The following is a 24,956-nucleotide window of genomic DNA, read 5'->3' as shown; positions in this document are numbered from 1 at the left end:
GAGAATTGAACAAGAAAACCTAGTCGTAGGCCTAATCCGTGATTTTGGGAGAGTACAGAATGTTACAAAAATTACTGCATGTCTCCCCATGCCTCACGCAGCAGGGGACCAAATTCCATGGGGAATAATTCCAGTACCAGAAATCCCCAGAATGTTCAAGAATATTACATGGAATTGCAAATTTGTAACTGTAACATGGAATGAAATGACGAATGCTTGTTTGTTGAGTGACAAAATGACTAAGAAACCATGCGAGCAAATGCCTGGATATTTTCGTTGGGTAGAAAGTGGGAAAATTGGAAAGTCAGAAGGGAATTGTTTGATCTCAGATTCAGTAACATACCCATGTTCTAAAGTACAAGTTCAAATAAAACGAGAAAAACAAGAAGAAGTGTGTCAAAATATCACTAGCTCCACAACTATGAAAGAGTGGCAAACAATCTGGGGACCTAGTTTATTAGAAGTCTATAGCTATATTGGAAGGGTACATTGGTGCATACATTGGAAAGGGAAGAAGAATCAAACATACTCCACAGTGTATAAAGAGAGTCACAATTGGAGGAAAGAGTTACTTACAAAAGAAAATTGGAACTGTACTCGAATATATACATGTGACACCCCAGATGATGAAATAGGATTAATACCAGTCAGGACCCTCCTGCAGTTAGGATGCGAGTGTCAAGGATACAACCATACTATTAAAAGACATGTGAAAAACATTGATTGTCATACTACTACAGTTAGAAGTCCAGGAAACCTAGTATGGGTCATGGGACATGGCCAGTGGACCACCCACATGCCCGTAGATGGACCAGTTGTACCTGTCACATTGGGAATACCTACACTTTGCCCATTTTGGAAACCAGAAAAATTGACAATACGAGAAAAGCAAATAAGAGAGAAGCGAGATATCAATAATGAAATAGACAACCTAGGATTAGGAGATTGGCATGAACCGTCGGATGGAGTAAAATTTGGATGGGCATTAGAGTCTTTGTTTGCACCAATCTCAACATATCGAAACAGAGAGATGTTGTTTAAATTAATGGGACAAACTGAGAGGCTAGCGGCAGTCACTAAGAAAGGATTTAAAGATCTAAACTTACAATTACAAGTCACCTCTAGAATGACCATACAAAATCGCATGGCATTAGACCTGATATTATTAAAAGAACATGGAGTTTGCGGTACCTGCATGCAAAGAACGAGCATTGTTGTGTACACATCCCAAATGTCACTCAAGAAGTTGAAAAAGACATTAATCAACTTGAACAAATTGAGGGAAACGTCCATGAAATCCAAAAGGAAGCAGAACATAATTGGATAGGAGAATTATTCAGCTCTCTAGGTCTTCATGTGTCAGGATGGATATCTTCTGTTATCCAGTACGGAATTCTGATTGTAATAATTATTGTCATAGCCATAATTGTTTATAAGTGTCTTTTAGGAATGATTGTGAAAGAAGGTCAACATACGAGACGCATCATGAAAGCTATAACAAGAAAAGAAGTAATCTCACCGCAAGATGGACCACCTCCTGTCTATCAAGAAACTGCAGCCTGAAGATTGCTACATTTGAGCATCCTTGCAGGCAAAGCCTGAAGAATGCTCAAAAGGGGGGACATGTTACAGAGCAATTCAAATTTAGTAGTAGAATGGCTAAGGCTTAGTAGGAGAGTAGGCCTAGAAAGCAACACTCCAAAGGAGTAAGTTAGCAACCTTGTTTGTGAGCATGGAATGTGCTGAAGAAGTGGAAACAATAATCAAAGGATTTAGTCAAGCATGTATATAATGATTTGTTACCTTGGATGTGGTAAGGGTCTGTTAAACAGTTTCTAGGGGTAAGACAACTTAAGCAGATTTATGATTAGAGTAGATGATTATCAATTGTTATCAGTATGAAGTATGAGCTTGTTTGTAACTGAATGTAACTGTTTTGCTGTGGAAACTGCACGTAGACTTGTTTGTGTAAAAGTATAAAAGCTGAGCTGAGAATGAGGGTCTTTGGAATCCTGACTTGGGACGCTAGTCCTCAGGTTCCCGGGCCCTGAATAAAGCACCGCATAAACCGGCACTCTGTTGGTTTGTGTCTTTGTTACGGGCAACAATCTTTTTAAATAGTAGTCTTCACACATGCTTTCAACATCCACAAATAAATCTTTTTTTTTTCATACCTCATGCCAAATTTTGACTGGCAAGAATTACTGCTTGTGAACAGTTAAAAAAAAAAAAATCAAAATACAACAAATTACAGGGAGATTGTAGTGGAAGCAGGGGAAGTCTGAGTTCTCAGAAAGCCACATTTTCTAATTTTCACAAAAGAGAAGCACTGCTTAGGGATTTTTCATCTCGATTCTTTCAGTCTTCCATGTGTACAACAAACCCACTAGAATAGGTAAGACTTGTGGGGTCAATTCAACAACAAAGGACATGCTATTTTGTAAAGGCAACCCATGTTTCTCCTCCTCTCTCAAAGAAGTATTTTGCTTTGCTTGCCTAGGAAGGAAAATATTTTACTAAGACACTCTACATGCATCTTCTATTGTGTTGCCATGCTTTATTGTCAGTGTGAGGAGTTACTCTGTTGGCACTAACACAGCACACCTCTGGCTAATGATACCTAAGACATGCTTGTATATATCCATCCACTAACTCTTCTGCTATCACTAAAAATAAGCCTATGAGAGATGTTGATTTATATCCTTTGCACTGCCCTTATTTTTCAGAATTGCTTCTGCTCACTGTGTCAGGCACCTAACTGAAATAGCCCCAATTTGAAATTATTTTGACAGAAGTACCACCAGCACCGTAACAGCCAAACGGCAAATTCTGGCATATTCCATCAATATACCTTAAACCTTAATTTGCCAACCAGTAAATGCCAAGCAAAGGTACTGAGTAGCCAACAGATAACATCTTCTAAAGTTTCTGTCAGGAAAATCACAGTGCTGTAAGAAATCTAGAAATTCTTTACTGTGATGCAGTGAGGCACTGGAACAGGCTGCCCAGAGAAGCTGTGGATGTCCCATTCCTGGCAGTGTTCAAAGCCAGACTGGACAGGACTTTGAGCAAACTGGTCTAGTGGCAGGTGACCCTGACCATGGCAGGTTGGAACCAGATGATCTTTAGTGACCCTTCCAACCCAAATCATTCTATGATTCCATGAATCAGCCTAAGGAATTTCTCAATGAATGCGCAACCATACCTTTTAAAAGTAGGTTACCTACAACAGAACTATACTTAATTAACATACACACAAAGAAACGAAAGAATAAACCCAAAAAATGCTTATACAGAGAAGAATTTTTTAGTAGCCTGTAAGAAATGTTTTACTTAACTGCAACTGAAATAGGCTGGGCAACCACTGTGTGGTGAGAGACACAGAGGCTTTGTGAGATACCTTTAGAGAGAAAGTTTAGCAGTTGCTGCGTAGAAGTAAAGCATCCTACCAAAAATGTTGTGTGTTGAGGGAAAGAAAAATTCCAGCTCAACTCCCTGTGATTATACTCAATACCATGAAGCAGTCCAGAGACAGGCTAGCGAAGTACAAAAATATCCTAGCCCATATCCTAAGTTCCTCTCATTGGAAAGCATACCCAATTTAACTGATATCAGACATCTTTCAGTATTAAATTGTCAAGTTAGAAGTGTGACATAGATATCTTGCTGTATTTGAGAGAAAAATGTCTTCTTTTGATCAAATAAAAGGAAATAATAAATTACATACAGAAATTAACCAAGCTGGAGGTTTTAAAATTTTCAAAGGAAAAGAAACAAAATATTTAGCATGATAATATAACATCCATATATTTTTCATTTTATTTTTCTTGCACACAAGATGGAAAATCTCTCACTAAACTAAATAGAAAGAAAATATACAGACACAAGGAAAAAAGAGAGAATACTACTTTACCTCAAAGAGATTCTTCAGAGATACCTGGTTGACTCTGAGATTACTGGGCAACTTTTCCTTCTCAGACAGCAACAACAGACAAGACTGAAAAAAACCCCCCACATTAGTGATCTTACAAGCACACTTAGAAACTCTGCCTCATCAGATCTTGCAGGGAAGCAAACACTGGCTAATAACATTTCAGATCTTTTTGTAATATTTTAAGAGATTACTGAATCTCCTCTTCTAATTTTCAACTGAATTAATGTAATACACAGTGGAATGTGAGAAGCTATGACCAATGAAAGTTTTCCTCCCCCTCCTTCTCCACCTCTGGTTCTTGCAGGGCTGTTTCTCTCACTCTTTCCCCCTCACTCTGCCAGGCAAGTATTTGCCTTTCTTAAAACACACTTTCCCTGTGCCACCTCCACCTTGGCTGCAGGGCTCAACCATGCCCTGGAATAGGGCCATTGGAGTGGCTGGAAGCAGGGTAGCCCTGGTCGCTCCTCACCAGGGCCCTGCAGCCTGGGCTGCCAGCACCTCACCATCAACATCCAATACAGGTACAATTGTGACAATGATCAATTTTTTCCATAGTCTCTAGAGAAAATAGGATTAAAATAATTTCAGATGATTCACCTTCGGACTTTTCTAAATGATCCGGTTTTGTTTAACAACCATGTACTTCCACCAAGATGCTCCTTGTTTGTGGGTCTTTCACAGACAATTTCAAAAATCCTATTTGTGACCCAAAAGGAAAAGTAAAAGGGACTACAAATACTCTTGTGGGTTTTTCCCCTCTCAAATTTCAAGAATAATGACTCTAGATGGCACCATAAGACAGACAACAGCAAGAGACAAGCAGGATTTCATGCCCATTGCATCCCTTCCAGAAATGAATTTCAGAAATTATTTACCACTAAAAGCATTTTTCAAGTCATAAGAATCAAGACATTTGAACCAGGCAGCAACATATACTCACTGTTTTGGCTTTCAAAGGTAACATAAGCTTATGTTGAAGAGGTAAGACGAGCACCCACCACACAGAGGGAGGTGACACGGTGACAGACACTTACCCTCCACTTCCCTTTCTGGGCCAGCCTTTCTATCACCGCTTGCCAAACCAGTGCATCAAATCTTGCACTGAAAACATATTCATACGCAGGGGGAAAAGTTGGTGGAAAGATTCGTTCATCTGCAAGCATAAGCAATTGAGAAAACTATTCGGTATACAGAGCACTTCAAAAATTGGAGTCTCCAACTAAACTATGTCATTGCACAGTGACGATTTTAGCACTGATTAATACCCAAGGGAATGCCAAATGGGGGACTAAATAACCCTGATCACCCAAATGATACAGCATCCTGTTATCAGTGGCCAGACTTCATCAAACAAGGAGAAAAAAATTAATCCCTGCCCTCAAGAAACACCTCAAAACCGCAAGACTTTGTGAACCTCGTGGCAGTTCTTCCACTTGTGGGTCAATGAGCTATGGATGCTGCTAAAAATAATCAAGGTCCTAAACACATGGCTACAAGCTCAAGGAAAGGCAGTAGGGGCACAACCCTAAATCTCCTGGCATGCTTGCAGGCCCATTAGACAAAGTCTGTTAAACAGACAAAAAAGCAAGCAGAGGAGGAGAGACTGAGGAGATGGCAAGGAGAAACAGGGTGGACATAGCTCAAAAAAACCCCACACAGTGCCACAGGAATGCCACATTCCCTCTTTTCATTGCTGTCCAATACTAGCTGAAGAAAAGTCCCCCACACTGGAATACACTGCACTGAAAACTCAAGTTTAAACTGCATATCTTCTAATTATTTTCAAATATATCTAGCTAAAAGAAAAGCAGAGTGGTCTGGACAAAACTCACTAAATGCCTCAGGGGTCTGGTGCTCCAAATTTCCTGTCTTGTTTCCCTGACCCTGAATTTTGACCTTTTCTAACTACTTCACAATTTACATGTTCCTGTGATATCTGAGATTTGAGATGTAACAAGAACTAATAGTTTTTGCAGTGGAATGTACCACAAAAACTACATATCGTTGAGCCAAGTGACTTAAAGGGACCAATCAAGCAAGGTGAGGAAACAATGAAGAAGGGAACTGAAGCAGCCGAACAGGCAGCACTGGGTTGATGTATAACCAAGGGTATTGTCTTAAAGAAGGTCATAAGGCAATCACTTTGAACTTTAGGGACTTGAGACACAGACAACCACTAGAGACCCCCAGTGAAGCCCCTCAGAGACCTTGTAGGGATATGTATATATGCTAGAAAGTGTTGGGCAATGTCATGAATGTATAACAGGAAGGCAGGGAATGAAAAATGAATAATCATATAATGCCAACATATCAGCTGTAGCAAAGATAGCTCTGTGTGCACTTTAAGCGAACTGATTCCCAGGGTACCTGGCATGCTGTGCATTGTAATAAACAATGCCTGGCTTCTAAAACTCACAAATTGTGTCTCAGAGGTTTCTTTTAAGAGCCAATTTTAGGCAACACCTGTGAGACAACGCTACCCCCTGCACAGTGTTTTGCAATTGTTGGCATCTGCTGTATAAAAACTGGACCAAGTTCAGCACATCCTCAACATATTCGTAACCCTCAAACAGACCTGAGGCACTGAAAGACCAAAGGAATGATCTCATGAAAGACATCCTATCAAGGATTTGTGTTGTCATCACTACTGAAAGGTTCTTAGAAAAATTAAGATCTTAATTTGAGCTTACCATTGACACTTATGAAGATTCCTGCTACAAAATCAGCAATTTGAGTTCGATCTCCAGAAGAATTCAGGAGAACCAAACCTTTATGAAACATAGAAACTGCCTTGTAAGAGTTTGATAACATGATGAATGACTGGCCAGCTCTATAATAAGCCTGAAAAAAAAGGAGAACAAAAGACAATTGTTGGGAAAATATTCAGAGATCTTTACTACAAAACAAAATGTTGCAATTTTTTTCTAAATTCTCTGTTATAAAACGACATGTTGTACTATTTCTACAGCTTCTTATACACAGATACAAACAAAAAAGTGCAATCAACTATTCTATTCTAATCCCTTGAAGTTCACAATATGCTACTGATATCATCACAGATACTAAGAGCGATAAAGGCTGGAATACAAAACTTGGAAAATAACTACAGGATGAAAGATACACTTTTAGCAACTGTATTTTAACCTCCTCTGGACAAGATTTTTTTTTGTCACAAAGTCCAGAATATATAATTATGTCCCCACATCACTGTATTTTGCCGTATTTGCCACAATGCATATATTTTTCAGCCAATGGCACCTGAAGATGTTTATATTCACCACTGAATTAGGCTGTACCAGCTCAGAGTCACAGTGGAGTTAATTTGTTCAAATTACATTAATTGGCATGCTGCAGTGCAAGTTAAATGGGTATTTGTGCAATTTTACCATATCTGAATGAAATATCTTCTACAGAAGTCTCTGGGACTCTGTAGTAGTCAGACCAGAAGACTATCACAAAGAAGCCAATCCAAGAGTATGCCTCCATATCATAAATACTGTACAACTGCTCTTTATTCATAGCAGATGACTATTTGAGTCAATGTGTACTTAATCACAAGCTAAGAGCAGTGTATTGTTCTGTCCACTGGAAATACACTATGACCTTGATCACCATGTACTGTTCCCAGGAACTGCAGACTTATTAACACATAAAAGAATATTAGCACATACTGCCCAAGGGAGCCTTCAAAGCTAAGTCACCATCCCAGAGCTGAGTGCTGTCATCTGCACTGTAAGCCAGGCTCTGTAAGACCACAAGTGAGCACAGAGCTGGTGAACTTCACCACAGACAATATCTGCACATGGCCTGACCAGACACGCAGCTAGTGCTGTGTCATCCCCAGGTTTCAAGCATCACAAGGCCACCTAAGATTTTTATCTTTTATCATTTCCTATCACGTTGTTTGGGATACTAATAAAATTGTTATATTCCTTGAAAGCATTGGTGCTTCACTTGTTGGGACCCAGGGACAACCATCAACTCTTGGTGCAAAAAGATCTGCTTTATTTTATTAAAAGTACTATTACAGTAGTAAATCTGATGCTTATGTATAGAATCAAACACTGATTCTGGAATTTCATGTTATATTTGCCTATCATACCTCAAAGCCAAAACACAATAAAAACAAGACTATGACACTTTAAAAAAAGAAAAAAGTAAGGAAGGCATGCAAAAACCATCAGCTTAAACATCTGAATACCTTAACATACTCTGGATCCCACTGTAAGCTCTGGTAGGCTAAAAATGCTGCTTCATTCCATTTACCCAGATAGTACAAGGCAGTTGATTTGTTGCACATCAACACAGCTATGTCCCGGGGACACCTAAAAATATGTTTTTAGCATTACTGTTTATTCGCTTGAAAAAGGATCATATTTTATAGTTAGCCATATGGGAAAAAGAAAAAAATACACATATCACCCACCTAACAAAATTAGAGGTAAAAAATGTAGTTGTAGAAAATAAAGATCATTGGAACATTGGCTATAAAATCTCTTAGAGACATCCTAAATGATACCTTAGTGATAACCTGGTCTCTTCTGAAGCAGAAAGCCAACCCACTGGAATAATGCAGTATGGCAATTTAGAAAGAGTTCAGACAATCTCAATTCACCTACATATAGCTCAGTGAAAGCCAGTAGCCAAGAATGGGAGAAAACACATGAATGGAACACATAAATGTGAGACAGAAAGAATGCTAAACACATTATGGTCACCAAAAAACAACTTCAGTGCATTTTACTGTATCACCAGTTGATAAAGTCAACAGAAAAATCCACATCAGCTAAGTAATAAAGAAATGTATTTTAAGAGAACTCTATATACTCAAGTATATAAAGCATCTACTGAATGCAAGAGAGTTTCTGGAAAAAGATGCACACAAACCATAGCCCACAGGGTGCTGGTGAGCCTGGAAAGCCTGTCTTGCCTGTGCTCAAACAAATAGTATGTGCCCCAGAGCTACATCCTTCATGTTCTTCCTATCTACTAATTTGCACTCAAACAAGTTGTTTCAACACACTGAATGTGTTCAGAGCACACTCCTGCATGCAAGCAAATCCTGATGCAATCCTATGCCAACGGTAACGGAGCTATTCGGGACCAGACCCCTGTGTATGATGAAGCCACACTGACAGTGAGAAGCAGGCACTGAAAGGAGCCTGCTCGGCTGTGTCCTCGCTCCATCCCATTCCCTACATATGCTCCAGACTTACTCTACTGCTTAGTCTAAACGGTTAACAGTCAAACTAAATGAATGGCTGGTGTTAAATTAGGTTAACAGCAGTGTTAATATATGGTAGTAATGAATATTTAATAGTTAACATAATACTCAAATATTTCATCACTAATATTAGCAACTCATGTTAACTGATAAAAAAACCACTTAACATCTGGAAAGAAATACCCAAAGAAATCTTCTGCTGAAAAATTATCTTTTAACATACCTGAAAATACTAAGAAAGACCAAATAACAAGAACAAAGTAACTTGCATGAATCGTTTTACAGATAATCAGATGACCCATAGAACCACAGGCCACAAACATGACCAAGACATGGCAAAATCACAGGAAGATTAATCCACAACATGTCATCTAATTTATGGAAAATTAATTTGAGCTTTAATTACACTAATAACTGATGGAAAAGTATTCAGATTAAAGTCACTAATTAATCTCCCACATATATGCAAGGAACAGCAATTCCTCTTTAACTATAAAACTGATACACTAAAGAGTATGACAAAATATACAAGAAAATAGAGTTTTGAATTAACTCTACAACTGTACACATTTCAGGCTTGTCTTATGGTTTACATGTTATAATTCAAAAATACTTACGGGACCCATTGCATCAAAAAATGAAGTGTTTGTAGAGCTTCATCATACTTTCTGATGGCCAAAGAGTAATTTCCATTTTTAAAAGCCTGGTTTCCGGCCTGCTTCATACTCTGTGCATGTTCCATGGGATTCATGCTAATGAAGAGCCAAAAAAAATTAATCAAATAAAAGCATTGATTTATGAGACACTTCTATCCCTAAAATCGACCTAAATTTTCACCTTTGTTTTTGCATATTTGAAAAGAAAGACAAAAGAGCGCATCTTTGTTTGCTTCAGTTGGAATAGTAAAATACAGCTCAGGTGATAGGCTCACCTTTGCTCTTGATGCCTCCTCAACTTCCCATCTTTTTTAATCAATCTCAGCTAACCAGATATACCATTGGTATGCATTTTTTTCAGTTTTTCTCCTCAGGCCTTAAATTGTATCTTTTAAATTAAGATTCAAAATTATTTCAATGTGTGCACACACACTAAATGCAGGAGAACAAACATCATTCATATGCTTAAGTAATACATGAAGCTATGCATTTCAATTAATTAAACACAAAATTTATTTACTTGCTCTTTACTTATGACTTTTTTGTCCAGCTCCACTGTGTAGACATTCAATAATCCAATGTATACAAAACTTCTTAGAAACTTAATTACTGCATGGATATACGGTACTGTAGTATATTAATAGTGCGTGAGGACCCTGAATCAGACTTTAAACAGTTATTAAAATGAATATAGAAAGTGTCCAAAGAAAACAAAGGTTGAAACCAGCATCAACTGCAAGTTAATGAAAAAATATTTCCTCATTAAAAATGTAAAATCAGGTTCATTACATAAAACTAATCACATGGTTAAGTAGCTAGATAATAGAAACAAACACAAGAGAAGAAACAGCTACAGGTATGTTGAGACAACAGCACATTAAAAACAGAGAGGAATATCCAATGCTAAAGCCTTGTGTAGAATCATTCTCTGCAGATTGATTTTATGACTAAAAGATGTTTCCATTATCTGTAAAACTGTGTATGAATCTCACAAATCTCAATGCTGTTAAATAAGATAAATTCACCATACAGAAATGCACAGATTTACTTATTATCCAGGTATTAGCAGGCCTGGAACAAAACCTATAAAATCTGTAACCTTTCACAACCTGCTAACATAACGTTGTGGTTTAATCTGGCAGGCAGCTACACAACACACAGACCTTTGCTCACTCTCCGCCTCCTCGAGTGGGACAGGAGAGATAATCAGGAAAAAAAGTAAAATTTGCGTGTTGAGATAAAGACAGTTTAACAGGAGAGAGAAAAGGAAGGGAAAATATTAATTCTACTACTACTAATAAAACTAGAGTATAGAAAACAAGTGATGCACAGTGCAATTGCTCACCCACTGACCAATGTCCAGCCAGTTCCTGAAGAGTGGTCCATGGCCAGTTTTCCCTCCAAATTTATATACTCAGCATGACAATCTATGGTACGGAAAACCCGCCTGGCCAGTTCAGGTCAGGTGTACTGGCTGTGCCCCCTCCCAGCCTCCTGTGCCTCTTGCCCCCCCACACCCCACTGCAGCTGACAGGGCAGCATGAGAATCTGAAAAGTCTGGTTTAGGGTAAACACAGCTCAGCAACAACTAAAACATCAGTGTGTTATCAATACTATCCTCATACTAAGTTCAAAACACAGCATTGCACCAGCTATTGAGAAAATTATCCCAGCTGAAAGCAGGACTGAACATCTGCAAGATCTCTGAACATCTGCAAGATCTCTTCACAACACAGCAAACTAGGTATTTTTAGGTATATGAAGTAACAGACAAACTGAGAAACACTACCAGCATATTTTCTCTGTAGTACTCCTCACGATGAACCTGAAACACTGAGAACCACTACTGTATTGTGAATACAGAGGTATGATGAGGTATGGCTGACACTCTGCCTCTGCATTTATCCAAGCACAAAAAGCGCTCAGCAGGCTGACAACTGCACTAAGCAAACAGCAGAGCAGCAGCCCACAACTCTGAAGAGGCAACAGCAGAAGAACCAGGTGCAACCACAGAGTTCAGATCCAAAGTGCTTCAGACTGATCGGGAAAAGCCCTGTCAGAAGTTATGTCTTATTAAATTAAACAAATAAACACTCTGTGATGATGCCTACAATCCAAACATCACCTCAGTAATTCCAGGGAAGCACCAAGAACAGATGAAATCCTGGCTATAAACTAAATTGAAGAAAAAGAGGTCCCATCTACGTGGTGGAGGTAGGACAACCAGTCATGCTAGAGGAATAATTTTGACATTTGGCCCAGGCAAATTAAATCATCACTTCACTGAGCACTGTGAATACAGTATATACTTTAAAAATGCTATTTTTCCAGACAGGAAATCAAGTGTATTCATAACATATGCAGGACTTTTTTTCCACTGCACGGTATGAGCACTATTAAGGTGAAGAAAAGGAAAAAAACAGAGCAACAGAACAAAGAATAAAAAACAAGTGCTAAGAGATTCTACCTCACATTTTTTGTAATTCTTTCAGATTTCAACTTTTTAGCATCAAAAGATTTGAGAAATCATTTTCCTCAAGAATAATACCAAAATAGTTCAACTACACAGCAGTTTATCCATGAACAAGTATATGTGAACCAATGGTTTTCTAATTTATAGTTGAATTTCAAGGGGGTTTTTGTTTTGGTTTGGGGTTTTTTTAAGAAAGCTATGCTTCTACTTTGGGTGATTTTTTTTTTCCCCCCAGAATTACATTTTTATCTTATTTTTCTTTGGAATCCACTGAGAGTACAAATAAACGGTATTTAAAAGATGTTTAAAGTATTATTTTTCCCACAGTACAGCGAAAGACCCCCCAATCACAATATGCATTTAAAAAGGACTTTCAAATGTGTCCTGTGCTGAGAAATTTTGGAACTAAGCTCCCTGTTTCAGATCAGGAGGCAGCAGGATTTCCAGCTCCTCCTGATTCTCATCCTTTTCCAGCACTGGAGTTTCCCAGCCAAAACTTCAAACTGTAGATCATTTAAATAACTGGGATGTCTGCTGGAGGCTTTTGCAACTACACCCAAGTTTGTAGACCCAAGAGATGCACCGGCATGCAAATCTGACATCTAAGTTAATGATCCAAAAGAATCACTGTGCTGACTAGCACAGCAAGTCTTGCTATTGCCTAACATCTTCCTGAAGCATAAACAATTTTAACTCAAACTAATGGACTAACTGAAGACCTATTACGTAAAGTCTACCAAGCGTGAGGAGCATTAAACATAAATGTTGTCTATTACACAGCTGTATCTGAATATAACCAAAGAAAGACTTTGTTGGGTTGAGTGCTGTGGGTTAACCCCAGTGGGCAGCTAAGTGCTTGCTTCCCCCCATCCCCAGTGAGATGGGGAAAGAGGAAAGGAAGAGTAAAACCAAGAAAAGTTGTAGATCAAGATAAAAATTGTTTAGTAAGCAAAAGAGACATGGAAGAAGAGAGAAATACAACAAAATAAGTGATACAAAGGCAATAATTTACCATCTCCCTGACATAGACCAATGCCCACCCAGTTCCCAAGCTAGAGATGGCTAATCTCCCTAAGCCCTCTCCTCTTCCTTTTCATTGCTGAACATGATGTTACATGGCATGGACTATCCCTCCAGTCAGTTTGAGTCATTTGCCCAGTTGTGTCCCCTCCCAATCTCTTGTGCACTCCCAATCTATTCACTGGGAGGCAGAGTGAGGAACAGAGAAGGCTCCAACACTGTGCAAATATTGCTCAGCAACAGCTAAAACATTATTGTGTTAACAGCATGGTACAAATTTAAAACACAGCACCATACCTACCATGAAGAAAATTGACTCCATCCCAGTCAGACACAGCTTCCCCTCATAAAACAGGGATTCCTCCTAAGCTATGAGCACATAAAGGTGTGGGGACACCCTAAGGTCTGGGAAATCCTTCCCCATATATTGTTGAGATCACAGAAATAAAACCAGAATTAATAAAAATAAAATTAAAAAAAAAAAAAAAAAAAAAAAAAAAAAAAAAAAAAACACACCAAACAGACAACACAGTCTACTCCATTTACTTCTTTTATGACTCCAATGACAGCAAAAAGAGGCACATTAATTTTTACTCGAAGAATTGAAATGAAAGATTATACGGTTCAGTCAGAAACTAAAGGCTCCAAGCCCTACTGCTGCCAGTGGTCAAAATTTCTATTTACTTCACACATTGCCAGCTCTTATGTTATTGTGATGGTCAGTGTCCCACTGAACCGCTTCATTCAGACTGCAGTCAGAAGCAGGGCAGCTTTAGAGGAGTTACGAGCCTAAGTTTTGATTCTTCTTGCTTCAGAACATAAGCTTGAAAACACGGACAGAGACTGCCCAGAAGACCCACTTGTCATTATTGAAAAATGTTGTGTTCCTTACGCCAGCTATCAGTCTCAAGAGGCCAGCTTGTGCTTTCTGAATATCTGAAGCTGGCAATACTAAAAACTTTATAAATCTGAGAGTGAGCACAAGCAGTCAGTTTTTGTCTGCATTTGCTTTACACATTTTTAAATAAGAAACTGTGTGACACTGTTTAATTTACAGAGAAAAAGCAGAAGGTCTACACAGTCATGCTTTTAATTATTGTTGATACTGCAAGTTAAAGTTTAAGGATTCATCCCTATGGCATTACTCACTGGTAGAATTATGTTTTTATTCTCGAGGTACAGTAGATTTCCATAATGCAAGCAACAAATGAAGTACAGCAACCTAAGAAGCTCTGCATCTGAATTAAAATAGTGGTTACAAATGAGAACCCCCATATTTTCAGGAAATATGAGTTCTAAAGATGGTGCTTTCCTCAATCCTATTAAGCAGAGGAATTACTCTTTCTTCCTCCTTAACCTAAAAGGCAGACATTAGAAACTGGCAATAACTAGGGAGAAAAAAACCCCAACAATGCATCTAAGCTGTGGTTGAGTGACAACCAAATACATTTCATCAGCATTCAAATAATTCATGTTTTTTCAATGGGAAACCACAGGGTTCTCATTAGCTTTTGCTCAACAATAGCATGCTGACTCAGAGCATGGTGCCACCAAGAAGGAACCATCACATCACCCTGCCTGCTACATCAGAGGGACCCCTCCAGCCACGTGCCCACCACTGGCACCACTTGTCCAGGCAGTCCTGCAGTCACTTACCAAAAGGACACTGCATGCAAGTTTTCCAAATGACATTTTCATTATGACTTTCATTATAACCTTATAAAGGCATATGTGAATGCCAGGGCAGAGTCAGTAAAAGAGAGGAAAAATACAGGATGAGAAGGCTCTAGCAGGCCATAACTGTTAGCCAGTTTTACCTGTTTTCCTGACAACAACAGCTACCAAAGATATAGTTACAGAACACAGCCACCTTTGAATACATAACCTTTGAATAACCTTGGCAGTGAAAAGCAGGAAAAAATTTCCTTCCTTCAGTCTTGCTTTTCCACTGAATGCTGAAAAGTCAAATGAAAAATCTGGAGATCACCTGTACTTTCAGAGGAGGTCCTGGAGAAACAGTAGAGACAAAAATGGACAGGTTATAACCGACCAGGCTACAACCAGTACATTTGGAAATCTCTCACAGAAGAGGAGAAAGAAGCTGAAATTTAGACATGGACATCCTCATGGATCTGTTTAGTCTGGAAAAGGTCATAGTGCTATTTGTGACTATCTGAACAACATTTTAATCGAGTGTTTAGCCACTATCTCATAAAGAATGTGTGTAGCCCTTGTAAAATGTCAGTTCATCTTGGAGAAGCTGGTCAACTCAAATAAAAAGCCTATCATTTAGACAGCTTCTCGTAAGACATCCCTATCGTTAGGGATATATTCAGACAGATAGACATAGCTAATCATTAGATAGATTCTCACTCTGCCCTATGAAATAACACGAAAAAAACCCACACAAAAAAACCCAATTCTGTAAGAAGTCACCTTGCCAGATTTCTACCAGAAACTGGAACTGCCAAAAGACCCTTTGTTCTCGGTAAAAGCCAGCACCACTTGGAAAATTATGAATGAGATTCAAGAGCAAATTTCGATTAGGGCAAGTAGAGTGGTATAGTGATAGCTTCTTACCAGTGTATGTTGCCCTGAGTTTAGCACAACTTGGACCCAATGAAGTTCCCTTATTGCTTCTGTGCTCTACAGCTGCTCAGTGTCCTACGCATCACAGTGCTGCAAAGGTAAAGACAGCATGCATCTCTGTAGCTGTTTGCCTCTAAAAGGACAAAGAGTACGGTTTCCGAGATAAGTGAATTGAGAGAAAACTTTATCGGGTTGTTTCAGTCTGAAGTGGAGACCTGAACGCAATCTCCATAACTGGACACAAGCAACCCTAAATACCACTTACAGAGTTTTGCTTCTCTAGATACCCTTACTTCCTAAGTTTCAGCCAGAATTACTACTAGGGGAATTCAGACTACCTTTTTGTAGCTCCACCAGTGCAGTACCACACTGAATCAGCGCACCTTGACAGCACAAAGCGCATCTCACTCTTGAGATGGGGATTCACACCTGAACTGGGTCTAACATGCAAGTGCTATTTCTGTATTTTGGAAGTCAGCTGTGCGACTTCTCAGTTCTGGTTGTGCTTTCAAATTATGTTAAATGGCTGGTGGTCCACCGAGTGAGACAGAAAATCCCAAGCTGCTCTTCATTTTTTACCAAGGTTTTCCCTGGAAACGTGCTCTGTAGTAGACTGTAGATGACTGTAGGGCACAGACATTGTGAGAAGCAAGACATAACATCCTTATCAACAATTGTCAAATGCACTTCAGGATGCAATTAGCACAGACATCTCAAAGGCCTGGTAACACCTAAAATGCTACTACAAACCACACAAAGAAGAGACGTGTGCAAGGTCTGAATGAAACAAGGGGAGTAAGCGGAATACAGACACAAGAAAACCCAAGCTCAGGGCCAGGACCCTGCTCTGGGTAGGACTCACCTGAATGACCTCCTGAGGTCCTCCTTTACCAGATTACCACTGTATGTTGCTTTCTATTTGTGTAATAACAATAACAACTAATAACAAAGTCCAGATGCCTGATGTCTCCAGCTAGTCACGTACCAAACTCACAGAGCTGACACTGCTTGGTAGCTCAGTTCTTCTTCAGATGCATGACCAACAAACAAGACCACTGAAACAGGACCCAAACCTGGCCAGAAGTGTTGGGCCAGCCCTGCTGACTTGCAGTAACCCATGCAAAACCCCAAGACATGGACACTGAAATGTTACAAATGTTTAGAGTAGGGATTTGTGGTTGACTTGCACACAAGAAAGGTACTAGGCAAGAAGCAACACAGCAAGGAAATGAAAATTAGAAGCACATTATCGGGAATAAGATAACACCTTCCACAACAAGAGGTGGCTGCACACACCCCAGGACACCAGCTCTGTACCTACCTTAGACCCTAAGTGCTCCCTAGGAAACCAGAGTTTTATACCATGAACAGGGCAATAGAAACCTGATAGACTGGCTCCTACAGACCACTTTGTATGTCACAGCGTGTCCCTAGGGTGCCTTCACGTCACTGAAATGGCATCCATCTTGGCAAGGCCCCTAGAAAAATTAAAAGGAAAAATAATACTACCAAAAGACAAAAAATCTCAGATGCCTCTCTGTTTATAGGCAAGACCTCAATGCGTTGCTGATTAATTTGGTGACAAAGGTCTTCACACAAGGCCATGATACATCATTTGGGATTTAAGGTGGTGTCATGGTTTAACCTGACAGGCAGCTAAACACTACACAGATGTTCATTTACTCCCCACCCTTCCTTTCACCCCAAGCAGGACGGGGGAGAAAAATCGGACAAAAAAAAGTAAAATTCATGGCCTGAGGTAAAGACAGTTTAATAGGACAAAAAAGGAAGGGGGTAATAATAATAATAACAAGAACAAAACAAGAACAACACAAGTGATGCACAATGCAATTGCTTACCATCCACCAACCAATGCTCAGCCAGTCCCTGATCACTAGTTGCTGGTCAGCTTTCTCCCTAATTTATATACTGACCATAACATTCAAGAGTATGGAATATCCCTTTGACCAGTTCAGGTTAGCTGTCCCAGCTGTGTCCTCTTCCAGTTTCCTGTGCCCTCACACAGCCTTCCTGCTGGTGGGGCAAGCTGAAAAAAGCTTGACTTAGGGTAAGCACTGCTTAGTGACAACTAAAGCAGCAGTGTTTTATCATTATTCTCATCCTAAATCTAAAGCACAGCATCATCATACCAGCTATTAGGAAGAAAATTAACTCTATCCCAGCCAGGATAGGTGGCTTCTTGGAACATCCTTCCTCCTTTCCTTGCAAGTTGAACTCAACCCAAGCACGTGACTAGCTTTCGTTGAAGACTGCTTCACAGCTTGCAGCAGTGACAGGTCTGGCCTTGCTCCCCAGCACATCCTGTTTTGCTAAGTGAAACAAAACATGATTCTTTTCTTTCAGCTTCAAATGATTCTCCCCTCTGTGTAACCTACCAGTAACAAATTACACCTAAGAGAACATACGGTTGAGCCCTGTGTGAAGTTGCATTTTCAAGAAACACATCTGTTTATACATATAAATACCTATGATTTCCAGTAAACTCAGAAAGGACTTGCATCTCCCATTTTATGTACAAAAAACCTGATGCAGAAGCATGTTCAATACTCTACTTACACAGTGTCATTACTGTTTTACAATACAAATTAAACCCCAAAACCTCACAACAGTGGGAAAAGTCAACCCTCCTGTTTCTCTCTGAAACAAAAATGATCTTGAAATCCCTAGTCTTGCTCAGCCATATAAGATCTAACTCAGTCCAAGAGGGAGATCTTTACACTGCTGCAGTTGTTTGCTCAGCCCAGCCATGTTCCTGTCATGATTGTCCTGCTCTACTCTGCACTGGTATGGCCTCGCCTTGAGTACCGTGTGCAGTTTCAGGCACCAAAAGATAAAAGAGACATTAAACTATTAGAGAGCATCCAAAGGAGGGTCACGAGGATGTTGAAGGGTCTGGAGGGGAAGCCTTATGAGGAGTGGCTGAGGTCACTTGGTTTGTTCAGCCTGGAGAAGAGGAGACTGAGGGGATCCCTCATTGCAATCTTCAACATCCTCACAAGGGGAAGCAGAGGGGCAAACACTGATATCTTCACTCTTATGACTAGTGACAGGAGTTGAGGAAATAGCGTGAAGCTGAATCAGGGGAGGTTTAGGTTGGATATCAGGAGAAGGTTTTTCACCCAGAGGGTGGCTGGGCACTGGAACAGGCTCCCCGGAAAAGTGGTCACAGCACCAAGCCTGTCTGAGTTCAAGAAGCGACTGGACAATACTCTCAGGCACACGGTGTGATTCTTGGGGTGTCCTGCGCAGGGCCAGGAATTGGACTCAATGATCCTGATGGGTCCCTTTCAACTCGGCATGTTCTCTGATTCTGTGACCAGGTAAGAAAGCAATGGCAACAAACAACCTGCATAGTTCCTTTGTATAGAAGGCACTGAATTTGGAATGAGGGAAAAAATCAACAACAACAAAACACACTAAGATTGCTCTAACATCAAGGTTTTCAAGTTTATGCAGTTCACAGCCAACACTTGACAAGTTTAGTTGCATGTTGGTAAAAACACTTGTAGGAAACACTCCCTCTTGCATGTTTTCATGGGAAATCAAAACCTCTTCCTATTCTCAATAAACCCATGAACTTCTATCAATCTGAAGTTCATTTTCCGCAAACTGAGGGGAAAAAACCACAGAAACCAGTGAGAGATCTTTTTGCTTTCATTCTTCTGGAGCACACACAGTGCCTAAACCCCTTTGCAACTGAAAAAGTCTGGTTTGTTAAGTGACCACTCCACGACCTTGTAAAAGAGTTTTGCTTTTCAGGGAAAGGATCCAAAACCACTGAAGACAATGCTTCGCTCCGGGCTATGCTAAACGAGTTCTCCCTCTTCTTTTCAAGCACGGACAGAACAGCTCAACTCCCCCAGCTCCTCCGCGCAAACGGTACCAGGTCAATACACACTCCCAGATGCCTGGCCGCAGCAGGAATGCACTCTTCTCCTTCAACCACCCCACACATTCCCTGGCAGGTTTCCCAAACAGCACAGCCTCCCCCGCTGCCCACACGCCAAATCCCGCACCCGAGCGTCCCATCAGAGCAGCACGACGCCCTCCGGAACTGGTCCAATATACAGGAATTCACACCACCTCCAGAGGTGGGAAGCCACACCCAAGGAGCCGCTGCTCCCTCCGCGGCGCACGCCGAGCGCTGCGGAGCTCGAAGCACCGCGGCGCGGACGCGTGCGGGGCCGAGCAGCGCGGGCAGCTCCCGCCGCACGCCCACATCCCGCACGGAGCGGCCGGCGGGCTCAGGGCGGCCGATTCCCCCGCTCCCCTTACCGGGAAGGTAGAAGGGGTCGCTGCGGGCGCACATCTACCCATCTGCGCATCTACCCACCTATCTAGCTAGCTACCTAGCTACCTACCTGCCTGCCTGCCCGACTGCCTGTCTTCCCCCGCCGCCGTGCGCCGACAAGCCCCGGGGCGCGCTCCAGCCGTCGCCCCTTAATACTCCGCCCCGCGTCCCGCCCCCGATCCCCGCGTCAGCGCGGGAGTGGGGGGCCTGCTCGGGGAATCGAAACCGAGACCGGCCCGCCCCCGGAGGGGTCCTCCCCTGCCATCTCTGACCCGTGTCCGGGATTCCGACGGGGGGGCGGGTGTTGTCAGGCGTCTGTCTGTCAGGCACGTTCAGGGAGCGGCGGGATGGTTCCGGGCTCCCACCGCAGCGGGAGTCAGGAAGTGCCATTTTTTAAAATGGTGTAGCGGTGTCTTCAGGATACCTGGAAAATCAGCGTTCGCCTCCGCCGCGGGCACCCCTGCGTCCTGAGGCGCCGTACTGTCCCCCTGGTTTCTCACGACAGCCCCCGCCCAGAGGAAGCTGCTGCTGCTTTGGACTTCCACGGCGTAAAGGTCACCTGGGGAGTGAAGGCTTCTGCTCTAATGCAATTGTTTCCTAATTCATCGTTTCTTGTGGTCTTTTCACACTGAGAGAATCAATAAGCCAAAGATGAATACTTCACAGGAGATCGTTCAATAATTCACTTCTCTGTGAACCACCTTTCTAATCGAGTTTTTCTCTGTCATTGAGTATTACTGCCTGCACTTCTGCCTCTGTATCGGGGCTGGCTGGGGTGGAGTTCATTTCCCCCAAAGCAGTCCCCACCGTGCTTTGCTGTGCACTGGGAGCTGGTTAACACACCACTGCTTTGGCCGCTCATCTCTCCCATACTACCCCTTTAGCAGTAAGCTGGGGGTGGGCGAGATCTTGGGAAGGGACACGGCCAGAACAGCTGGCCCAAACTGACCAAAGGGATATTCCAGACCGTATGACGCCTACTTAGATACAACATCTAAGAGGAAAGAGTAGGAAGCGGGAGCATTCATGATTTACAGTGGTTGCCTTCCAGAGCAACTGCTACACATGCTAAAGCCCTGCTTCCCAGGACATGGCTGGACATCCTTGCTGATGGGAAGTAGAGAATAAAATCTATATTTTTTTTTACCTTTGCTTTATTAAACTGTCTTTATTTTGACCCACGAGGTTTTTTATATCTTAGTTCCTTCCCCCTCCATCCTACGGAGGACGGGAGTGACAGAGCAGCTTGGTGGGCACTTGATTTCCAGCCAAGGTCTGCCCACCGCAGTCCTTTTGACCTGCAATATGGGGCATGAGATAACAACAGTTTTGTATTAAGCATGCTGTAGCAACAGTGGTTATTAAGGGTCAAATTCCTATGCAGGTCACGGAAGTTGTTGGCTGCACTGCTTCTCTCTTTATTTTGTTGAGCTTGGGAACATGTTACTAAAACAATGGCACTGTGCTTTGCCCTGGCATAGGGGCATAGCCTTGCTGTCCTGGGGGAGGTATCTTGTGGAGAGCATGAAAGAATACATATCTCTCTCCATACTCAGCAATTATGTGGGTGGTTTTCTAATGCAGGCTCCCAAGGTCCTTGTTCATCCTTATATGAGCTGTTTAATACTACTAATTAACACTGTTAGCATAATATGTGGTTTGTGAAATCCAGTGTTATCCTGATGTGAGAGAAGACAACTTTTGGATGAGCCAATACTGAAATGTGCCCTGAGGCATCTGGTCTCATGGTGGCAGAGTGTGCGGAAGGATTTGGGCAGGTTCCTAGGGCAGTTATCACCTCCCATACCCTGGGACTTCATACCTGAAGAGGCAAGTGACCCTGACAAACTGATGCAGCACAGGTGCCTTGCCTACCCCAATGAAAACCAGCAGCTTCTAGCACTGTACTGGTGCCTGGTCTGTGCCTGTCGAGCCACAGTTCAGTATTCTCAAAAGACTGTGGTTGAAACAGGCACCCAAACAGAACTACAGCAATTCTCCCAGTACCAAGAAACAGTGGACAAAAAAAAGAATGGATTAATATTGTCAATTAATAAGGGAGGAGGAGGAAGAGTAGTAAAGGTCTGAAAATAGAAGAAGGAGTGAGAGGATTCAAACAGGAAGCAGAAACTACCTGGTCCCTGAACTGAACTTCGAAATAAGCTGAAAGATTACAGCTGCTAGGCAGGTGAGTGGATTTCTGCCTGGCTGCTCCGATGCTGGGATAATGCGTTCAACCATTAACAGTTGGAAGGTAAGAAAGCTGTCCTAGTTAGGACAACTGAGACCAGTTCATCAGGGTATGGGTGTAACCCAAAACTGTGTATTCTATAGCCTTCCATGCCATTTCCCAGAAACTGTTATCAATGAACCATTTACACCATCTACCCATAGAGCCTGACTCCTCAGGCTATAAACTAGGTGTTAAGAGGCCTGTGAGATAGGAGGATGCTCCTGTCCTCACACCCTTTGTGGAACTCCCCGCCCTGAGGGAAGTGCTGAGCATTCCTGCCTGAACTGCAGGATATATAATCTTGGAGTCTTGGAACATTTTTGAACCACTCTGTGGGATCCAGAGAAGGACTGCGGCTCATCGCTCTCAAACAGACTTGGACCACCACCCTATACTGGACTCCAATCACCACTTTTGACCAGACTGCAACAGCTCTCCCACCAGCAGGTTCTTCCCCTCCCCCTTTACTTTGGACTCAAGCGGGGCCCAAGGAACACCACGTTGTTCATGCCCCAGGGTACTGGGTTATACATTTGGGTTTTGTGGGTTAAGACCAATTGTTTGTTTGTATGATTGTACTTACTGTATTATTTTAGTAAATTGTTATTCTGACTTATAATCTCTCCTTTGAGTTGAGTTCATTTCCCCTGCTGGTTAACTCTTAAACCAGCACAAAAGCCAAACAGCTAGGATCCATTACTAGAAACTGGAGAGATGAGAGAGGAATTGGAAAAGAGGCAGTAATTTCCAGTCTCTGAAAACAGCTCCTCTCAAGTGTGAGGGCAAGGTATCCATTCGAGGGAGATCTTGTGAACTCACTGGGAAAGTGTACTACCACAGATGAAGGCATCCATTCTGAGAGATTTATTGGTGATGAAAGTCATATAGAGTGATCTAAACAATTATGAGGTCCCCAAAGATCCAAAGGATGTCCTGTGCACACAAGTAATATGGAGAAAATGCTCCAGCTTCATATTCTAACAATTTGATAGTGATGTATTGCCCAGATATCGACCTCAAATTTTGGAGTCAAGTCTTCTCCAAAACTTTGGAGATAATCTTGGTACCTCTTCATCCCTATGGGCCAGCACCTTGGCTGTCAGGCATGCCCCAAAAAATCAGTCCTCTCCTGCCCTGATCAGAGGGAAAGGAAGCACATGGCACACTCGGTTCTTTCTGTGTGACCAGGAGGAGAAAAGCGATGACCAGGCGTACTGGACTGTGTGGATTCAGTTGCCTGGCACATCAGACCCACAGAAGTAAAAAGCCTTGGTAGACATTAGTGTACAGTGTACACTGGTGCCACAAGGCTACAGGGGTTCATCTGGATCTCTGGAGTGACAGGGGTATGACAAGAATTGTCTTTATTGGAGGCAGAGCAACCACTATGCATACTAAAACCCTACTTCCTGCAAAGTGGCTGGACGTTGCCTGCTGATGGGGAATAGAGAAGAGATCTTTTGTTATCCTTTGCTTCTGCACATGGCCTTTGCTTTTGTGTTAATAAAGTGCCTTTGTCTTGACCCATAAGGGTTTTTTGCCATCGTATTCCCCTCCTTCCTTCTTGCTGAGAAGATGACTGATAGAGTGGCTTTGGTGAGCACCTGGTGTCCAAACAAGGTGAACCCATCCTATTCTTATAGAAAAATGAATTTCTGTCAATCATCTATCTTCTGCGCTAAGTATTCGCATAAACTATCCTGCTACCCATTTAGGGAGTGGAGAAACAAAGTAATGCTAACTTTAGCACAGGTAGTTTTATATTGCTTGGCTCCTAGTGGAGTGCATCAAAATAATAGGCAAAGCCACTTTTAAAGAAAGCAGTCAAAAGTACATCCACAATTGTTTTGTAGCTGCATCAACATGAGGCAGGAAAAGTACAGTGTAATCCTTTTTCCTAAGTGACTTAAAGAAATCCAAATCCATGGGTGGGATTTTGCAGTTCTTATTCAGGGAAAAGTGCTTGAGTGAATTACATGATATAAATGTTGAGAGGAATGAGTGGCTGATGTATACTAATGTATCTGGCATTTCATGTGACCTCCGAACTCCCTACCGTTGTTATTTAGGGATATGTTCACTGCAGCACAGAGAAACCAAGGACCAACCCACCTTAATTATGATATGGAAAGCGGAACTCACTGCTTTTTGACTTGGAAGGGACTCTGACCTAAACACCATCACAGCAGTATTTGCTACATCTGTTGGCATGCCATGGGTGTGTTTGTCAAAACAGTCACAAGACAGAAAACGAAACTATTTTTCTTTTTTTTTTTCATAACAGCTGTAGAAATGAAACTTGGCAGCTTGTAAGCCTTTCACTGGTGCACAGCGGGGCGTTTCCTCCTCATGCAACATGTCCTTGCCACGCACACACATTGCCAGTGAATTACTGAGTCTGCAAATTTTGTTGTGTTTCCTGATCTAAATGAGTGGAGAAGAAATAGAAACTAGAAAGGGTGGACACATTTGGGGAGGCAGTACTATATGTCTGAGTGCACAGGCACTCAGACCA

The 24,956-nt window shown here is 41.7% G+C and overlaps 1 protein-coding gene across 2 annotated transcripts in view; it reads right to left on the bottom strand.

Annotated features, from left to right (window-relative positions):
• The window catches only part of TRANK1 (tetratricopeptide repeat and ankyrin repeat containing 1), a 60,239-nt gene extending 39,895 nt beyond the window's left edge, over positions 1–20,344 (bottom strand). Inside the window, exons 1-6 of one of the 2 annotated variants that reach the window (XM_027729143.2) lie at positions 20,279–20,344; positions 9,776–9,910; positions 8,136–8,259; positions 6,625–6,775; positions 4,969–5,087; positions 3,914–3,997 (exon numbers count right to left, since the gene is read on the bottom strand). In XM_027729143.2, the coding sequence (XP_027584944.2) occupies positions 3,914–3,997; positions 4,969–5,087; positions 6,625–6,775; positions 8,136–8,259; positions 9,776–9,909 (612 nt within the window). In that variant the 5' untranslated portion in view covers position 9,910; positions 20,279–20,344. Of the gene's footprint in view, positions 1–3,913; positions 3,998–4,968; positions 5,088–6,624; positions 6,776–8,135; positions 8,260–9,775; positions 9,911–17,217; positions 17,295–20,278 lie in introns of those variants that run through there. The other variant, XM_039381604.1, reaches the window with a different exon arrangement.
• Positions 20,345–24,956: the final 4,612 nt, after the last annotated feature.

Source organism: Pipra filicauda, unplaced genomic scaffold (assembly GCF_003945595.2).
Source record: "Pipra filicauda isolate LSUMZ 115617 unplaced genomic scaffold, ASM394559v2 scaffold233_size1220752_pilon, whole genome shotgun sequence".
Classification (NCBI taxonomy): domain Eukaryota; kingdom Metazoa; phylum Chordata; class Aves; order Passeriformes; family Pipridae; genus Pipra; species Pipra filicauda.
The sequence above is the reverse complement of the archived record's forward strand: the minus strand, read 5'-3'. Positions and strand labels throughout refer to the sequence as shown.